Source organism: Chiloscyllium punctatum, chromosome 4, assembly GCF_047496795.1.
Source record: "Chiloscyllium punctatum isolate Juve2018m chromosome 4, sChiPun1.3, whole genome shotgun sequence".
Classification (NCBI taxonomy): Eukaryota; Metazoa; Chordata; class Chondrichthyes; order Orectolobiformes; family Hemiscylliidae; genus Chiloscyllium; species Chiloscyllium punctatum.
In genome coordinates, this window is record NC_092742.1 from 46,943,032 (window position 1) to 46,964,581 (window position 21,550).

At 39.7% G+C, this 21,550-nt stretch overlaps 1 protein-coding gene across 8 annotated transcripts in view; it reads left to right on the top strand.

The window, feature by feature from the left end:
- Window positions 1–21,550, top strand: part of klc1a (kinesin light chain 1a) — a 98,748-nt gene that overhangs the window by 34,970 nt on the left and 42,228 nt on the right. For all 8 annotated transcript variants that reach the window (XM_072568591.1, XM_072568590.1, XM_072568592.1 and 5 more), the window contains exons 4-8: window positions 1,620–1,698; window positions 14,123–14,348; window positions 16,172–16,259; window positions 16,737–16,838; window positions 17,907–18,080. In XM_072568591.1, the coding sequence (XP_072424692.1) occupies window positions 1,620–1,698; window positions 14,123–14,348; window positions 16,172–16,259; window positions 16,737–16,838; window positions 17,907–18,080 (669 nt within the window). The remainder of the gene's footprint in view (window positions 1–1,619; window positions 1,699–14,122; window positions 14,349–16,171; window positions 16,260–16,736; window positions 16,839–17,906; window positions 18,081–21,550) is intronic.

The window sequence follows — 21,550 nt, forward strand, 5'->3', positions numbered from 1 at the left end:
TCTTAAACCCTTCCTACTCTTATACCCATCCAGATGCCTTTTTTAAATGTTGTAATTGTACCAGCCTCCATCACTTCCCTGGTAGCCCATTTCATACATACACCACCCTCTGGGTGAAGAAGTTGCCCCTTAGATCCCTTTAAATCTTTGCCCTCTCACCTTAAATCTATGCCCTTTAGTTTTTGACTCCACCACCCCAGAAAAAAGACTTTATCTGTTTACCCTTTCCAGGCCCCTCATGATTTTATAAACCTCCATAAGGTCAGCCTTCAATGCTCCAGGGAAAACAGCCCCAGTCTATTTTGCCTCTCCCTCAAGCTCAAACCCTCCAACCCTGACAACATCCTTGGAAGTTTTTTCTAAACCATTTCAAGTTTCACAACATCCTTCCTGTAGCAGGGAGACCAGAATTGCACGGTGTTCTAATAGTGGCCTAACCAATGTTCTGTACAGTCACAGCATGACCTCCCAACTCCCATACTCAAAGCACTGACTAATGAAAGCAAGCATACCAAATGCCTCCTTCACTATGCTATCTGCTTGCGACTTTACTTCCAAGGAACTATAAGCCTGCACTCCAAGGTTTCTTTGTTCAGCAGCACTTCCCAGGACCTTCCCATTAAGTGTACAAGTCCCGCTCTGATTTGCCTTTCTAAAATGCTGAACCTTGCATTCATCTAAATTAAACTCCATCTGCCACTCCTCAGCCCACTGGCCCATCTGATCAAGATCCCCTTGTACTTTTAAGGTAACCTTCTTCGCTGTCCACTACACCTCCAATTTTGGTATCATCTGCAAATTTACTAACCATACCTCCTATGTTCACATCCAAATCATTTATTTAAATGACAAAGGCAGTGGACCCAGCACTAATTCTTGTGGCATGTGTTGGCCACAGGCCCACAGTTTGAAAAGCAACTGTCCACCACCAATATCACCATCTGTCTTCGTGCCAGTTCTGTAAATGGCAAAATAGTCCTAATCCTTTCCTTCACTCTTAGACCTGCATCCTACATTGTAAGCTGTTTAATTGGGGGAATCTATCTCTTGAACTGCTTTAATACTGATAAAATACCTGACATTACGTTAATTCAATAACCTCCAATTTTATTTTAGATTAGATTAGATTACTTACAGTGTGGAAACAGGCCCTTCGGCCCAACAAGTCCACACCGACCTGCCGAAGCGCAACCCACCCATACCCCTACATCTACCCCTTTACCTAACACTATGGGCAATTTAGCATGGCCAATTCACCTGACCTGCACATCTTTTTGGACTGTGGGAGGAAACCGGAGCACCCGGAGGAAACCCACGCAGACACGGGGAGAATGTGCAAACTCCACACAGTTAGTCGCCTGAGGCGGGAATTGAACCCGGATCTCTGGCGCTGTGAGGCAGCAGTGCTAACCACTGTGCCACCGTGCCGCCCACTTTCTATTAACCGGACAAAGATAATTCAAGTTGCTGAAAAGCATCAAATATATGAGTATTTGGACCCAGTTGGGCTTAATTTTTAACTGCATACATCAACATTAATCATTTCTCATTTGTTTACTTTGAGAAATTTAGGTAGTGTTCTTATAGATAATGTGTATTTTTTTAAATAAATTGTACAGGAGGACAAGGATACTGATTCATCTAAAGAACCATTAGATGACCTTTTCCCAAATGAAGATGATGAAGCAGGACAGGGAAGTAAGTGTTCAGAAAGATCTAGAAATGTGTATATACATCTTGTCATTTAATAATTTTGTAATGAAAATTGTGAATTTCTTAAAATTACAAATTTAATTTTAATAGTTAAAGTATTAAAATTCCTCCATTGTCTTCAGCTTGACATTTAAAAATAAATATATTTCATAGACTTTTTAAATTAACTGTAATAGGCAATAGATGGACATTCATCTGTAGATGATTCAAAATCATTGACTTGATATTTAGGACCAGCTTCCATAACTGATGTATTTGACAGTTTGGCATTTATCTTGAGATTCTCCAGTATTACTTTTGAAGATGCCTTGGTAATAAAGCCCAAATTTTGTTAGAATTGGTTTGGCACACAATTGGGAGCATAGGGACATACAAATTTAATTTGTATTTAAATTTTAGACTTTAACTAATGCATGGAATGCATAGTAATCAATTCACCTCTTGATTGACTAGTTGGTTTTGTGACTTGAATTGTAATCCATGTGTTCTCAACTGCTGTTATGCAAATTGTACTAAGGGATGGTATACAACGTAATGTCTATGTTCAGAAATGGAGAAGATAAATGAAATATTTATAAACTGTCTTTTTGAAACGTTATTTGGCTCCTGACCTTGGTCATGAAAGACATCTCTACTAATGGATAAAAAACATCTATCTCCATTTATCCCCAGTAATTTCATTCTCCATCTCAATCCATCATGTTCTTTCTCCTTGGAGTGGACTGCCTGCTTATTTTCTTGAAATATTGCCCTCCATGTAAACTTTTGACTTCACAAGTTCTCCTTCATACTGACCAACTCAAGTGGTGTGCTTAGTCTCACTTTCTCAGTTATGGATAAGATCATCTCTGATCACTTCCTTGCATGACTCACCACCCACATTCCAGTTACATGCCCAAACCTCACCACTTTTGTTATCCATCTGTACAAAAAAGCTATTCAACCAATGAATTTCGAATTGCTTTTTCAAATTAGGAATTGTGTAACCCTTGTTCCTCCCGTAGCTACATCAGCTCTGCAGTTGGTCATTTGCTCAAATGCATCATTACCTCCCTAGGGAACCCCATGTGCTTTTATCCAATAGGTGTGAGCATCTTGCTCCCTGGACAAAAGAGGAGGAAGCCTTCTGGGTCGATGAGTAAACTGGGGGTTTGTAGCATTGAGGTGCAGACCGTGATTCAAGTTGGAGAGTAAAGAGGAGCGGTATATTAATAAGCAGTTATTTAAAGAAATAGATGTTGTTTTCTGCAACTGAGACCATCACTGAAGAAGTGACAACAGAAGATTTAAACCACAATATGATTAGGCACAGTTATTATTTGTGCAAAGGAAAAATTCTGATTGGCAATCTGTTGGAGTTCATTGTTTTCCCAAAAATCTAGTCTTGTATGTATTTAGCATTTAATTGAAATGTATTGTTTAAATTTCTTTCAGACTTGGGCAGGAATACACAAGATTTCTACGAGAAAGCAGTTGTTATTAGTTAATTGGTTTGTTAGTTTAAATTAGTTTCTTCAGCTGCACCAGAGCTGACTCTTTGAGTCTCTATTAGAATAAATTCTAGGGTTGGAATGCAGCTGGTAGTGGATTGTGACTTGTTCTGAATGAAAAGCTGGAGTTTGGTGAGTGAGAGATCTCCTACCTGTTTCACCCTTCACCATTTGGACTATTCTTTGTTGCGGTGGAATAAGTTGATTATTCCATAACTGATAACTTTACAAACCATTGATAAGTAGAATAACTCAAGATATGGTAGGGCAACTTGACTGAGTGAACATGCTAATCAAGAGAAAGAGTGGTTGAGCCTGCTCCATCATTCAATAAGATCTTGGATGATGTGATTATTCCGCATTCCTGTTTACCCCCATAATCTTGTAATCCTTTACTGATCAAGAATCTATTCACTCTGCCTAAAATTTTTCAAAGGCTTTGCTTCTAGCACCTTTGCAGGAGGAAAATTCTCCCTATTGCTGTCTTAAATGGTGACCCCTTATTTTTAAATAGTGGCACCCAGTTATAGATTCAGTCATGAGAAGACATTTTTCCATATGAACCTTTTATAACCCGTCAGGATTTTTTTTTGATAGATTGCCTCTTACTCTAGCAATACAAGCCAAGCTTGTCCAACCTTTCCTAGTAAGACAACCTGTCTTTTCTTGGTATTAAGTCTAGTAAACCTGTGAACTATTTTCAATGCATTTATAGCTTCCTTAGACAAGAAGACCAATTCTGTACAAGCGTACTTCATATGTGGTTTTGCCAGTGTGTTGTACAACTGAATTATAACTTCCAACATTTTATCCACGACAAGTGATAACATTCTAACCTTTTGCAATTCATGCAAAGACATTCTGCTTCATTTGCATTCCTGAACTCTGCAAACTCTCTCCGTTTGGATCTTATTCTTGTTGCCAAAACAGGCAATTTTGTACTTACCATGTTGTACTCCATTCATAATCCCTGTGTCCAGCCATTTAAGTTCTCTATATTCCTTTATAGCCTCTTTGTCCTCTTCACGACCTACTTTCCTACTTCTCTTTGTAATTAGGAAACTTAGCAATGATATCTTTGGTTTGTTCTGATCCCTGTGGCAGATCATTTGTCACACCTTGTCAAGCATAAAATGACTCATTTATGCAATTGTTTTCTGCCAGCTGGCCAGTCTTCTCTGTGGGCTCCTGCACTATGATCTGCTGCAATAGTTTAGTTGAACGGTGTTCGTAGAGTCAGAGAGATGTACAGCATGGAAATAGACCCTTCGGTCCAACTCATCCATGCCAACCAGATATGCCAACCCAATCTAATCCCACCTGTCAGCACGTGGCCCATTTCCCTCCAAACTCTTCCTATTCATACACCCATCCAGACGCCTTTTAAATGTTGCAATTGTACTAGCCTCTACCACTTCCTCTGGCAGCTCATTCCATACACGTACTACCCTCTGCATGAAACAGTTGCCCCTTAGGTCTCTTTTATGTCTTTTCCCCCCTCACCCTAAACCTAAGCCCTCTAGTTCTGGACTCCCCCACTCCAGAGAAAAGACCTTGTCTATTTACCCTATCCATGCCCCTCATGACTTTATAATGTCACCCCTCAGCCTGCGATGCTCAAGGGAAAACAGCCCTAGCCTATTCAACCTCTCCCTATAGTTCATATCCACCAATCGTGGCAACATCCTTGTAAATCTTTTCTGAACCCTTTCTAGTTTCGCAACATCTTTCTGATAGGAAGAAGACCAGAATTGCATGCAATATTCCAACAGTGGCCTAACCAATGTCCTGTACAGCTGCAACATGACCTCCCAACTCCTGTACTCAATACTCTGATCAATAAAGGAAAGCATATCAAATGCCGCCTTCACTATCCTATCTATCTGTGACTCCACTTTCAAGGAGCTATGAACTGCACTCCAAGGTCTCTCTTTTTCAGCAACATTCAAGAGGACCTTACCATAAAGAGTATAAGTTCTGCTAAGATTTGCTTTCCCAAAATGCAGCATCTCGCATTTATCTAAATTGAACTCCATCTGCTACTTCTTAGTCCATTGGCCCATCTGGTCCAGATCCCATTGTAATCTGAGGTAACCTCCTTCATTGTCCACTACACCTCCAATTTTGGTGTCATTTGCAAACTTATTAAGTATACCTCATATGCTCACTTCCAGACCATTGACCAAGGATCCAGCACCGATTTTTGTGGCACTCCACTGGTCACAGGCCTCCAGTCTGAAAAACAACCCTCCACCACCACCCTCTGTCTTCTACCTTTGAGCCAGTTCTGTATCCAAATGGCTAGTTCTCCCTTTATTCCATGAAATCTAACTTTGCTAACCAGTCTCCCACGGAGAACCTAGTTGAGCGCCTTACTGAAGTCCATATAGATCATGTCCACCAATCTGCCCTCATCAATCCTCTTTGTTACTTCTTCAAAAATCTCAATCAAGTCTGTGAGACATGATTTCCCATGTACAGAGCCATGTTGATTATCCCTAATCAGTCCTTGCCTTTCCAAATATATCCTGTCCCTCAGGATTCCTTCCAACAGCTTGCCCACCACTGACTTTAGGCTCACTAATTTATAAGGTAAAAACAATGACTGCAGATGCTGAAAATCAAATACTGGATTAGTGGTGCTGGAAGAGCACAGCAGTTCAGGCAGCATCCAACGAGCAGCGAAATCACGGACTTTTGTCCGAAACGTTGATTTCGCTGCTCGTTGGATGCTGCCTGAACTGCTGTGCTCTTCCAGCACCACTAATCCAGTCACTAATTTATAGTTCCCTGACTTGTCCTTACCTCCTTTCTTAAACAATGGCACCATGTTAGCCAACCTCCAGTCTTCCGGCACCTCACCTGTGACTATCGATGATACAAATATCTCAGCAAGAGGCCCAGCGACCACTTCCCTAACTTCCCACAGAGTTCTAGTGTACACCTGACCAGGTCCTGGGGATTTATCCACTTTTATGCATTTCAAGCCATCCAACACTTCCTCCTCTATAATATGGACATTTTTCAAGATGTCACCATCTATTTCACTTCATTCCATGTCCTTTTCCACAGTAAACACTGATGCAAAATGCTCATTTAGTATTTCCCCATCTCCTGTGGCTCCACAGAAAGGCTGCCTTGCTGATCAGTTGAAGATTTAAAAGTCCCTGATCCAATCTTAGTTTTGACAGAACCTCTGGGCCATTAAGGTCTGGGTTCAAATCCCACCTGTAGATATTGCCACATTGTGTGACACACATATCTGAGCAAGATGATTTAAGATATCTACCTGTGACTGTGAGATCTTATTTTCCACAATAGCCTATGATATGACATTTTATGGTTCTCCTTTATTCCATGCATATCATTCTTTTTGGAAGAACTTAATTGCTTAAACACAATTTTCCTTTAACAAAAGCATTTTCACTCTACTGTTTTACCTTGAACAGTTCTAAGTTCACCCTCTAAATATTTTTTGTCATAGCTTCTAATAACTTCACTATGATAAGCTTTTCGCCTTACTTTAGATCCTTTATTCAAAAATGAAGCAACTTACTACTTTCGAATCTAATGGAAAATTTCCTGAATCAGAGAGTTTTGTAAATGCCAACACATGAACTATCTCGTTAGCCATTTCTTCTAAGGTCCAAGAATGAAGTCCATCACGATCCAGGGACTTGGCAGCTCTTATCTCCAACAATTTTTAAAAAAGAAAAATCTTTCGTATGATATGGTCATTAGTAGTTAAGCAAGCATTTATTGCCTATTGCTGATTGTCTTGGGGAGAGTGATTTTTGAAAACAAGTCGTGCTGGAGATTGCAGTGGGTCAGACAGCATCCGTGGAGAGATGATTCTTCTTCAGAGCTGAAGTGTGGAGGGGACAGCATTTTTGCTATAGCTTGGTGGGGGTGGGGATGATGGGAACGTTACGGGAGTGCAGTGTGGGAATAGTGGTTGTATGGTAATGGTGGAGAAAAAATGTTTATAGTTCAACTTAGGTGATTGGAATATGAGAATAGCAGAACAATAGTTTGTCTCCTGCCAGACTTGAAAGCACAGACAGTCCCACTGGGATGATGACTGTTTTGCGGAGCACCTCTGGTCCATGTGTAAGCATGACCCTGAGCAGGTCATTTTAACACAGTGTCCTGCTCGCACGCTCACATTTCTATCCTCAGCATGCTGCTGTGTTCTATTGAATTGCAGCACACACTGGAGGAACAACATCTCATCTTCAAACGAGGCACTTTACAACCTTCTGGACTTAATATTGAATTCAACACCTTTTAAATTGTGAATCATTTCTTCCCTTTTTGTTAGCTTGTTACATTCTATTATTGTGTGTGTGTGTCTCATTTCCTCCCCCCATCCTCCTCACCCCCACCCAAATCACAGTGGCACTTTTTGTCTTTTCAAGTCTGGCGAGAGACACTCCTTTGATCTGCTGTTCACACATCTGATCACTTAATCTGAAATATCGATATCTTTCTTACACCAGCACCCTACACCCAAAGTCACCTCCCCCTTCCACTTTATGGCATAAATGCTGTCCCCTCCTCACTTCAGCTCTGATGATGAGTCACTTACACTCAATGTTAGCTTGCTTTCTCTCTGACTCACTGTGATCTCACGCATTTGTTGTTTTCAGTACATAATGAAGCATCTATAGTAATTTGTTCCTACAGAGATTGGTGTTGAGGTTATTTTTTTGAACTGCTGCATCTTTGGCTGTTGGCATACCTGCAAAGCTGTTAGGAAGGGAATTTCAGGATTGTGACCCAGCAATAGTAAAGAAGCAGTGATATTGTTCCAAGTCAGCATGGTGTATGGCTTGGGGGCTGTTTGTAGATCTAGGTGTCCCAAATTTACTTGCTACCATTTCCCTGGTGATAAATTTCTTGAGTGCCTTCTTTCTTTTCATTTTCCAATTTACAACTATTTCTGGGATATTATTTGTATTCTCTATCGTGAGAATGGCTGCAAAATAAGTGTTTATTTCATCCGCTGTTCCATCATTAATTCCCCAGGTACTCTTTAATTGCACCAGTACTCGATTTGTTAAATCCTTAAGTATCTACAAAAGCTCTTACTATCTTAGTTTTTATATTTCAAGTTACTTTCTCTTGTATTTTCCTTATCGTGTTGTAACTCTTTGCACCCCCCCCCCCCCCCGCCCCTTTCTAATGTGCAGTCACCTGCTTTACAACAAAACTTTGTATACTTAGGTAGTATTTTACCATTTGATACTATCTTTAAGTTTTTGACTAACCATGGGTGGTGAGTCTGTCCCTTGGGACTTTTCTTTTTGTTGGAATGTAATTATTCTGTGAATCTGGGGGAGATGATACCCAAGTTGTATTATTGCAAACGCCTCATCTTCCGCCTCGGAACACTTCAACCCCAGGGCATCAATATGGACTTCAACAGTTTCCTTATTTTCCCCTTCCCCCACCTCACCCTAGTTCCAAACCAAACTTCCAGCTCAGCACTGTCCCCATGACTTGTCCTATCTGCCTATCTTCCACCTATCCACTTCTTCCACCCCCCGCGTCCCCAACCTATCACCTTCATTCCCTCCCCCTCTCACCTATTGTACTCTGTGCTACTTTCTCCCACCCCCACCCTCCTCTAGCTTATCTCTCCACGCTTCAGGCTCTCTGCCTTTATTCCTGATGAAGGGCTTTTGCCCGAAACGTCGATTTTACTGCTCCTCGGATGCTGCCTGAACTGCTGTGCTCTTCCAGCACCACTAATCCAGAATCTGGTTTCCAGCATCTGCAGTCATTGTTTTTACCTATTACTCCAGAGGCTCAGCTGATGTTCTGGAGATCTGGGTTCGAATCTTGCTATTGCAAATAGTGGAATTTGAATTCAATAAAAAAAAATTAGAATTAAGAGTCTAATGATAACCATGAAACCATTGTTGATTGTTGTGAAAAACCTATCTGTTCACTGATGTCCTTCAGGGTAGGAAACTGCCATCCTTACCTGGTCCGGCCTGCATATGACCCCAAACCCACAGCAAAATGATTGACTCTCATTTGCCTTTTGAAATGGCTGAGGAAGCCATTCAGTTGTATCAATCGCAACAACTCTCAAAAAAAGAAACTAAACTGATCACCTGGCATCGACCCAGGCACCAGAAAAGACAATGGCAAAACCCTGTTGAACCTGCAAAGTCCTCCTTATTAAGATCTGGGTGCTACTGCTAAAATTTGGAGAGCTGTCTCACCGATTAGTCAAGCAACAGCCTAACATTGTAAGTTACGATTCTGAGAATATGTCTATGCCCCATCCCTGGATGATATGATCTGTCCCACCAGCAGGACAGAACCAGCAGAGGTGGTGGCACAGTCGTATATAGTTAGGAAGGAATTGCCCTGGGAGCCCTCAACTTTGACTCATGACCTCATGAAGTCTCGTGACTTCAAGTTAAAAATGGTCAAGGAAACCAACTGCCAGTTGCCATGTACCGCCCTCTCTCAGCAGATGAATCTGTACTCTTCCCTGTTGAACAGTACGTAGAGGAAACACTGATGATAGTGAGGGCACAAAATATACTCTAAGTGGGGGGTTTCAATCCCCATCACCAAGTGGCTCAGTAGCTGTACTACTGCCGGTTGTGTCCTAAAGGACACAGCTGCTAGATTGGGTGCGTGGCAAGTGGTGAGGAGAAAAAAAACTTGACTTCATCCTTACCAATCTGCCAGCTGCAAATGCATCTGTTTGTGACTGTTTCGGTAAGAGTGACCACCACACAGTCTTTATGGAGACAAAGTCCTGCCTTCACATTGAGAATAATCTCCATTGTGTTGAGTGGCACTATCATCGTGCTAAATGGGACAGACTTCTAACAGATCTAGTAACTCAAGATGGGCATCCATGAGGTACTGTGGATCATCAACAGCAGCAGAATTGTACTCCAGCACAATCAGCAACATAATGGCCTGGCACAGCCCCCCTCAACAATTGCCATCAGGCCAGGGGATCAAACCTGATTCACTGGAAGGTGCAGGAGGGCATGGCAGGAGCAGCACCTGGCATACCTGAAGATGTGGTATCAACCTTGAAGCTACCAAACAGGACTACTTACGTGCCAAACAGCAAAAGCAACAAGTGATCTCACGATGAACAGATCAGTTCTATGTTCTGCAATCCGGCCACATCCAGACGTGAATTGAACAGCTCACTAGGGGAGGAGGCTGCGCAAATATCCCCATCCTCAATGATGGAAGAGCCCAGTGCATCAGTGAAGAAGGTAAGGCTGAAGTTCTTGTAGCAGTCTTCAACCAGAAGTGCCGAGTGGATGATCCATCTCGGCCTCCTCTAGTGGTCCCCAGTATTACAGGTACCAGTCTTCAGCCAATTTGATTACTTCAGGTGATGTCAAGGAATGATTGGAGGCACTAGATGCTGCAGTGGGCCCTGACAACATTCTGGCCTGTTCATCTATCTCTAAGTACAGAAGACTTGTGCTTAGGTCTTGCCACTCCCTTTGCCACACTGTTCCAACACTGGCATCTATCCAACAATGTGGAAAATTGCCCATGTATGCCCTGTACTTAAAAACAGGATAAATCCAACCTGAAAATGTGTTGCTGGAAAAGCGCAGCAGGTCAGGCAGCATCCAAGGAACAGGAGAATCGAAGTTTCGGGCATAAGTCGGGCTGTGCTTTTCCAGCAACACATTTTCAGCTCTGATCTCCAGCATCTGCAGTCCTCACTTTCTCCTTGAAGATAAATCCAACCTGGCCAATTACTGCCCCATCAGTCTAATCTCAATCATTAGTAATGTGATGGAAGATGTCATTGACAGTGCTATCAAGCAATAACCTGCTCAGGGACACATAGTTTGGGTTCTACCAGGGCCGCTCAGCTCCTTACCTCACTACAGCTTTGGTTCAAGCATAGACAAAGAGCTGAATTCCAGAGGTGAGGTGAGAGTGACAGCCCTTGATATCAAGGCTGCATTTGACCAAGTGTGGCATCAGGAACCCTAGCAAAAATGGAAACAGTGGGTATCGGGGCAGACTTTCTGGTGGTTGGAGTCATATCTGACGCATAAGATAGTCATGATTGTTTGAGGTCAATTTTCTCTGCTCCAGGACACCTCTGCAGAAGTTCCTCACGTAATGTCCTAGGCCCAGCCACCTTAATCTGCGTCATCAATAACCTTCCCTTGATTGTGGGGTAGGGATGTTCTCCGATGATTACAATGTTCAGCACCATTTGTGACTCTTCAGATACTGAAGTAGTTCATAATCAAATGCAGCAAGATCTGGGTAATACCCAGGCTTGGACTGACATATGGCAATTTACATTCATGCCACACACATGCCAGACTATGACCATCGCCAAAAAGAGGCAATAAAACCACTGTCCCTTGACATTCAATGGTGTTACCATCACTGAATCTGCCACTATCAAGATCCTGGAGTTATCATTGACCAGCAATCCAGCTGGACATCACCACATAAACGCAGTGCTTAAGAGAGTGGGTCAGAGGCTGGGAGTAATTCACCTCCTGACTCCCCAAAACCTGTTCACCATCTATCTACAAGGCATAAGTATGCTGGAATACAGTGTGATGGAATATTCCCAATGTGCATGGATGAGTGAAGCCCCAACAACATTCAAGAAACCTGACACTACTCAGGACAAAGCAGCCCACTTGATTGGCACTGCATCCCAAAGCATCCACACTCTCGGCCATTGATGCTTTGTGTACAATTGTGGCCTTTTTCAAAGGAGGGATAAATGCATTTACATCAGTTCCATCCTCTTCTGTCAGGCAGAGGATAAGGAAGCTTGCACTCCACCAATAGGTTCAAGAACACTTCATCCCTGTTATTATTAGACAGCTGAATGGACCTCTCTAACTTCAAATAATGTTGATCTTACTCCTGTTGACATTGTTATGATCTGTATGTCCTGTTTCCTATGATTTGTCTGTAGTGCTCACAAAACAAACCTTTTCACTGTACCTAGGTACATGTGATTATGATTAATCAAATGAAATAAAAAAGGATCAGATGCAGTGTTAGCTTATAAGGAAAGTTTGAGTGCATACTTATTGGAAGGGGGGCTCCTATGGCACAGCGGTAGTGTTCCTCGGTTCAAGTTCTAAGTGCTCCAGAGATGTACCATAAAACATTCAAACAGGTTGGATAAAAATGCCTATGCTCATGGAGGTTAGAAGAACGAATGTTGGCCATATTGGAGCATATTAAATCAAGGGAGCTTGACGAAGTAGATGTTCAGAGAATATTTCCCTGAGTGGAGGTGTCTCGAGCCAGAGGTACAGTTTCAGAATAAGCAATCAGCATTTAAGACAGAGTTAAGGAGAAACTTCTTTTATGGTCATGAATCCTTGCAATTCCCTACCCTAGAGAGCTTTGGAAACTTGGTCATTGAATATATTCATACCTGAGATTTGCATGTTTTTAAAATTATGTAGGAATCAAGGAGTGTTGGTGAACTGGCATAGAAGTAGATTCAAACCCAGGTCCATTCAGCTGTGATCTTAATGAATGACAGGCTGGAGAGTCCTTATTTAATCCTGTTCCTACTACTTGTGAGGTTTTTCACTTTTAAATAGTATAAGATATTAAATGTTGTTCAGAGACAGGAGCTCAAATAAATATACAGGTACAGCAAGTAATGAGGAATGTGTGTTAACTTTTATTTTCAGGGAATTGGCAAGGAAGAGTAAGAAAGTCTTTATGGAATTTTGAAGTTTTAATGGAGCCACTTTGGATATTATTTACTGTTTTGGTCTCCTAGATTAATTCTGTAATGAAAGGATTGTCGTCAGGAGAAATGAGTAAATTAAGTTTCTATTATTTGAGGTTTAGAAGAGCGAAAGGTGATCATATTGCAATGCAGGCTTTTGAAAGAGCTGAATAAGGTAGATGGAGAGAGGCTGTTAGGAGTAGAAGTAGGGCATTGAGTGCTGAAGGGCGTAGTCTCAGGACCAGGACACGACCATTTTGAACTTGGATGAAAACTGTCTTTGCCTAGAGCAATGGACCTATGGAATTCTCTACTCCTGAGACTTGTGAATACTCTGTGGTCAAGTATATTCAAGGCTGAATGTGATATGTTTTCTAAGAGAATTGGGTGGGATTTGAGGGTCTGGCAGTGTGGAATTAAGTCTCAAGGTTGAACATGATCACATAATTGGTAGAGCAGGATTGAGCAACCTGTTTCACCTTTATTTCTTTTGTTCTTGTATTCTGCAGCTTTGTCAACATTATTTTCTTATATACCCTTAGCTCTACATTTCATTCGTCATTATCCCTATGTTCCTTTTCATTATTTCCCTTCCCCCATTTTGTTGCTGATGTTCTGCACACAATAGGAAATTTAAAATAGAAGACTTTTGTGTGATAGTACACATTTTTATTCTTCTTAGATTCTGTCCATATTAGGCGAGATGCTGATGGTTATAAAGCAAACCAGATTTTGAGTTAAAATGACCGACTGTATTTTTATGTCATTGTTTAAAGTTGAACATTTCCATTATCTCTCCTACTCTTGATCTGAAATTGTTATGCATACCGAAATAGGAAAACCTTGATCCAGTTAGTGTTAAGTTACAGTTGCTGTCATGGTATACTGATTAATCAATTATAATTTGAATGCAACTGAGGAAAAAGTGATACATAATTGGTGTTATGTTTGTAAGAGGCCTCAATCAAAATGAGTGACTTTGAAATCCTTAAAAAGAACTTCTGAGTGCTTGAATAAGCCAATGTTTTAACTGAGAGTTCTGGAAAAATACTTTAATGTGATATCTGGGCTGTTAGTAAAGTTCCAACAATTGTTACATCCATTATAGCATGTTATAGATAATTTACTTAGTGTTTTCTATCCATATAACTTGAAATATTAAAGATAACATTTTATCAATTTACAGTTCAGCAACAACACAGCAGTGCAGCCGTTGCAGCCCAGCAGGGTGGTTATGAGATACCAGCCAGACTAAGGACCTTACATAATTTAGTCATACAGTATGCATCTCAAGGCAGGTATGAAGTAGCCGTACCTCTTTGTAAACAGGCTCTTGAAGATTTGGAGAAAACATCAGGGCATGATCATCCTGACGTTGCTACTATGCTCAATATTCTTGCTTTGGTGTACAGGTTAGTGTCACATCGCTATTTATCGAAAAGTATGAATTTTTAAAGTATTTATGAAAGGAATAATTATGACTTACAGAACAAATCACTTATGCTGGAGCCTTTATTTAAGCAATCACATTTTACAAGTTACAGAAGCAGTAAGATGTTTCTTGGAACTAAAACGTAAACTTGTTTAAGAGCAATAAGTAATTGCTTCATACCTCGTTTGAGGACTTTAGAAAGTGTATAATGTCCTTCAGTGATGGTGTACAGGTTTAATCCAATGACATCTATTTTTGTGAGGTATAATGATCCACAAGTGACTGAAACAGTCTGAGCTCAGTTGTTAGTGCTAGCTAATCCATGTAATAAAGTTGTGCATAATTTGACATATCATTTCGATATTATAATGTTGGCTTGCTTGAGAAATGGAAATGCCATACTGCAAACTTTGTTTTAGTTGGCACCTAATGAACCAGCACTGTTGATAAACGAGCAGACGTTATATACCTGAAACATCAGAAGTTTACTGTGTTATTGCGAACTCCACAATGTCTGAGTAGTCAGCTGAGAGTGCAAGTAAGAAGGCGCACTGTCATTAAGTTTTAATTAAGCTGTTATTTAAGTGATATATGCTGTAAATTAAATATAATAATGTTGCATTATGTTTCTATTAGTTTGTGTGTGTTTTTACCTTGGTAATGTGGACCCCTTGATCAACCAGAATATTTGATCAACTGGTACACTCCTGGTCCCATAGTTGTCAGTTAATAAATAATTTCCTGTATTATGTTTGGTGCTTTGCTGAAAAGCAACAGGAATAACTCATGCATAGTTGAACCTGTACTCAATGCTCCACTTTTGTTCATATTGATTTGTATAGAAGGTTTTTAGACAGGACATAGGCGAGATGCATTATTCTGTTTTCTTCTACTCAAATGCTTATTTAAACCTTGTAGATTGTATGTTGCATCCCTACATTACTGCAGCTTACCCTTACCCCCCTCCGTTTACCTCCAGCAACACACTAAGCTAGCTGATTCATGTTCCTATTATATAGTAACAGCATAAGTAAGGTTTACATTTAATGGTGCTGGTGAGATGGTATGTAGGCTGTACTGGTGGATATGCTAAAGATTTATCAAATAACATCTACATTTGGCTGTTTAGATCAGGCACCCAACAGGACCATGTGGGCAAAACTCAAAGCATAGTGTTTAATGTTACATGGGATTCCTCAATTGAATAGAATTTGCTAAATAATCATGAGTGGGTAAAAATTACAATGACAGTCAATTTTAGGATTCAGTCATGCTTGCAATTTGGTACCCTTGTACATACATTGGAAGCTTCACATCACTAGACAGAACCCAGTTCCACTTGCATGCCAAATTGCAAACCCTGGAAAATTCATATGTTAATAGACAGTCCTGTTTTTTTTTTTGCAGGCAGAAAAAAACACACAAATGCCTCTTCCAATCAGAATCTACTTAAAAGCCAATTCACACATTTTTCTCATACAGCATAGACATGTTATCCTGCTGTACAGTGACGTTATTTTGAATATCTGCATGAATGCAAGATGAATAGTTTTGACAAAATGTCTTTTCTCAGCAAAACTCAAATATAACAGTTGTGAAATCGCACAGTTGAGATAATTCTGTAAATGTTTAACTTTCATTTTATTGTGAATATCACAAATGAATAAATGCAAACAAATAATTTTAGCTTGTGAGAGAGATGTGTACAAGTGAAATTTTCAAATGAGACTTTTTGAGCACTTGAGACATTAGATTCATATAAATTTTAATTGTGGCCCTTTTTATTTGAAAAATGTGATTTAGGGACCAGAACAAATACAAAGAGGCAGCAAACCTACTTCATGATGCCTTAGCCATTCGAGAGAAGACCTTGGGTAAAGATCACCCTGCGGTTTGTGTTGCCTTTTCATAACATACTTTACATCTGTACATTATTTGTGTGGAAATCTAGAGTAAGGTTTAAATTATTCTTCATGTTAAACCAACAGGCTGAGGTTTACATCTCCCTTTCCTTAATGATGAGCAGGTAGGGAGGTTAAATTGTGAATCACCTATTCATTTAGTTATAAAGAATCATTACATGCACACCCTTGACCATATGTGCATAATCCAAAAATCATATTTTTCTGCAGTATTCCAGAGAGCTTTCATTGATTTTGTTTGATTTGGTTTTAGGTGCTAATACCTTCTAATATATATTTCTGATAAATGTTGATATTACTATATACTACATAAATATGAAATCTCCACACTTTATTTATTGAATTTAATTTTGATTTTTCTGGTTTTGATCTAGCCTTTGATTATCTTGTGTTAGTTCTTTATCATAAGGCTTTTCCTTGTAATTCTCTAATTGGATTCCTTTTAGGTGGCAGCTACATTAAATAATCTTGCAGTACTTCATGGAAAAAGGGGAAAATATAGAGAGGCTGAACCCATGTGTAAGAGAGCTCTGGAAATACGTGAAAAGGTCAGCATGTTATACTTATAGATTCAACATATGTTGTGCTTTAGGAAATATTTTGGTAAACCATTTTCAACAGAAATGTTTTCTTCTGCAATTTGCATCAGTGCTATAAAGAGTGAATTTGCAATCCATATAGGATGGATCACGTGGAAGCAATACATTACACTTTTGTTGCAGAACAGACAATGTGTCTGTTATTAAATCTTGTATATTGACTACCTCATGCAACGTTACTGATAACTAAAGATTTTTACTGTTTGTACATGACCATCAAAACGACCATCAAACCAGTTTACCTTCGGTTCCTTTCAGGAAAATAATAGGCAGTTTGTACTATGAATTTGGACCAATTGAGGACTAGATAAATGTGGAAGAGATATCTTCCTGTAGTAGAATACTGGGTCCTCATTTCAAACTGTATAACTAGTTAGCAAGTGAGATTTATGCCTTTTGGGGATTTCTAGACCATTAAAGAGAATGGTCTAGTTGCAAAACAATTGTGTTGTCTCAAAATGTCCATCAGCAAAGTTGATTGTACCTTTGAAATTTATCACTTGCGAAGCTGATGTACAAATACCATTGCTGTCAGTTTCATATGCCAATTTAATTTGAAATCTAATTTAAATTAAAATCAGTTATCTTAACTTTGTGTAAATCACGGAGTAATATTTGATTCTTGCCTGCTATTGTGGGCATTCTACTTCTACGGGATATTGATACATTTAGATAAGGCATTAAGGCTTAAGACTGACTGCTAACCTTCTATTTACTGAAGAAACGATTTAGAGGAGTGCAAGTGTTTAAAAATGTATGAAATAAATAGTGTGATTAGAAATAGCGATGGCAATTGGGTGAAAAGTAATAAGCAAAATGGATGAGTTGATCTTTTGAGTGATGTCTGTTAATAAGGTCTGTTACTTCATGATCTCTGTATATTTTAAATTTTATAGACATCTCTTAACATTGATGTGTATATAATTATCGTTACTTGAGCATCTGCATTGAGAAACAGTGAGTTGCTGAACACTTTGCGAAGTGAATATATTAAAATCTTTACGCTTATTTTTGTAGGTACTGGGTAGGGATCATCCTGATGTGGCAAAACAGCTAAATAATTTGGCATTGTTATGTCAGAACCAGGGAAAGTATGAAGAAGTAGAATATTACTATGAACGTGCATTGGAGATTTATCAGACAAAACTTGGACCTGATGATCCAAATGTAGCAAAGACAAAAAACAACTTGGTAAGACTGCATGATCATATTAAATTGTTACATGTGAAAAGTTGTGATCAACAGCATATGTTACATTCTAATTTCATAACATAGTATTTATCTTAGTTTAATGGCAGTTAATAAACTGAACTTAGTTCATTTATATTAATTTCTTGAATTTAAATTTAAACCCTCTGTCTGTCTTCCCTTTCTCTCCCTCTATATCTCTTACTGTTTAGAGTTTGTATTAATATAGCTTTCACAACCTCAGGATGTCATAAAATGCTTTCATATCAACTGTATTTTTGATTTATGTTCACCATTGTGATAAAGCAAAATGCTGGAACTGATTAACATGGAACAAGATCCAACAAACCACAATGAAATAAATGACTGGATGGTGTCAGCTTCTTGAGTGTTGTTGAAGTTGCATTCATCCAGGTAAGTGAGGAGTATTCTGTCACACTCCTGACTTGTGACTTGTAGATGGTAGGTAGTCTTTGGGGTGTTAGGAGGTTATTCCCAACCTCTGACCTGCTCTTGTAGCCACTGTGATTATTTGGCTAGTCCAGTTGAGTTTCTGGTCAACGGTAACCCCATGGATATTGATAGTAGTGATAATACAATTGAATGACAAAGGGCAGTGGTTAGATCCTCTATTATTATAGATGGTCATCGTCTGGCATATAAGTAGTGCAGATATTACTTGGCATTTACCAGCCCAAGCCTTGGTCTGTCCAGATCTTGTTGCATTTGAGCATGGACTGCTTCAGTATCTGAGGGCCGAAAGCCAAAATTACTGGAAAAGGTCAGCAAGTCTGACAGCACCTGTGGAGAGAAATCAGTTAACTTTTAGGATTGAGTGACCTTTTCTCAGAACACAGTACCTGAGGAGTTATGAATGGTGAAATCATCTGTGGATGTCCTCACTTCTGACATTATAATTGGGGGAAGGTCATTGATGAAGCAACTGAAGATGGTTGGGCTTAGGACACTGCCCTGAGGAACTCCTGTAGAGATGTCCTGGTGTTCAGATCACTGACCTTCAACAACAACCATCTTCCTATGCGCCAGGTATGATTCAAAGGAGTGGAGAGTTTTCCTGCTGGTACGTATTGATTCCAGTTTTGCTCGAGCTCTTTGATGCCACACTCGATCAAATGTGACCTTGATGTCAAGGGTTGTCATTCTCATCTCACCTCTGAAATTTAGGTCTGTGTCCATGCTTGAACTAAGACTGCAATGAAGTCAGGAGTTGACTGACCCGAGTGGAACCGAAATCGAGTGTCGCTGAGCAAGTGCTGTTTGATAGTACAGTTGATGAGTCCTTCCGTCAGTGGGCAGTAATTGGCTTGGTTGGATTTGTCCTGCTTTTTGTTCCAGGAAATACCTGGGCAATTTTCCACATTGTTGGGTAGATGCCAACATTGTACCTCTACTGGGAGAGTTTGGCGAGGAGAGTGGCAAGTTCTGAGTGCAAGTCTTTAACACTACTGCTGGAATGTTGTCATTGGAATGTTGGAATATTGCCTTTGCCTAAATTTCTTGATCTCAAGTGGAATGAATCGAATTGGCTGAAGTCTGGTATTCATAATGCTGGGGACCACTGGAGTAGTCCACGATGGATCATCCTTTCTGCGAATGCTTCAGTGTTACCTGTTGTGCTGAGATAGCACATAGACCTTAAATTGATTAGATTAGATTTCCTTCAGTATGGAAACAGGCCCTTCGACCCAATACGTCCACACCGACACTCAAGAGTAGCTCAACCAGACCCATTCCCTTATCCTATATTTACCCCTGACTAATACACCTATCACTGTGGGCAATTTAGCATGGTCAGTTCACCTGACCTGTACATCTTTGGATTGTGAGAGGAAACCGGAGCACCTGGAGGAATCCCATGCAGACACTGGGAGAATGTGCAAACTTCACAAAGACATTCGCCCGAGGAGGGAATCAAACCTGGGTCCCTGGCTCTGTGAGGCTGCAGTGCTACCCTCTGAGCCCTTTTTTGTTTTTTAAAAAAATTTTATTTAACTTTTTTGTGTACAAATAAAGGTTACAAATGCCTTAGGATTTGTTCGATTATTTTAAAATTCAAATCCCTTTCATATCTAACTAACCTTTGAAAGTGACAGAGACCTAAATCAAGTTATTCAATACAGAAACTAAGCACTGCTTCCTCTTTCCTGCCTGGATGGAACTTCTTACACAGAACAGTTTTGTAAAATAAATGAATCAATGAGTAAATAATCCTAGTAAGCAGTGCTACTGCAGGTTGCATCAACTTGAGCAGAACACATTCACACACTTAAGAGTTATGTAATTTAACTGACGATCCAAAAATGCAAGGAGCAAAAGGTTTCCACACAAGATTTGAATAAGTACTATTTATATAACTTAATCCTGATTATTTCAATAAATAAATAACTAACTCCCTAGACTCTGCAGGTGGCTTAACAATTACAACAATACGTCAAGAGCAGGTTACAATAGTTTACAGTCATTTGGTGAAGGGAATTATCACTCTTTAACTACTGCATTATTATACAATATTTTCCCATCCAATTATTCCTCTAAATTGTTACTGGTTATTGTTCTATACAGTACCTGACAAAATCCCCATTGTTTATTACTCAATTGACTTCACAGTAGATCATGATAAGTTGAAAAATAACATATGCAATCTAGGTAATTGTCATTATTAAAGCACTGACATTGGAGACTGAAGTTTGAGGTTCCAGCTATTAAAAGAAATACTGTTTTTTCCCCCTGTTGTACTAAATTGATAAGACTTTCTACCAGGCTTTTAGCATTTCTAACAGTACATTGTAACTGTCTGTGTTTGAATACTGTTTCATTAATATCTCCACTTATCTTGCTGAAATACATTAATGTGAATGATAGAGGGTCACATTCTCCATTTTGATATAATCCAGGAGGTGCCGTTGCTTTGATCTAAGATGTCTCCACGTCAGTTTGCACATGTGCTCAGTATGACCTCATTATAAAAACACCCCCTTCAACCAGAAGCACACTACATGTCACAAAATTTGAAACTCTGAAGAGTTTCTGTTTGTACTAGGTTTATAAAATGCCTTATGCAATATACCTAATTTGAGTAACCAACATGCTATGAAAATTTAGGTCTGGTAGCTTGTGGTGGTATTTGTGGTAGTGTTTGGGGAGGAGGGAAATCTCAAAATGAAGGACAAAGTTCATGGTCTGGAGTTGTTGAACTCAATATTTAGTTCAGATGGCTGTAAAATGCCCCAGTGGAAAACAAGACACTGTTTCTGCAGCTTGCGTTGGCTTCATTGAACATTGCCGTAGACCTAAGATAGAAATGCAAATATGAGAGCAAGATCGTGCACTCAAATGGGAGCTGACGGAGTGGTTGAGGTCATGGATGTAGACGGAATGAAGATATTCTGTAAAGCAGCCATGTTCTGAATTTTGTTCTTGAACTTGATATTTCCATTCCCGCCAACTTATTT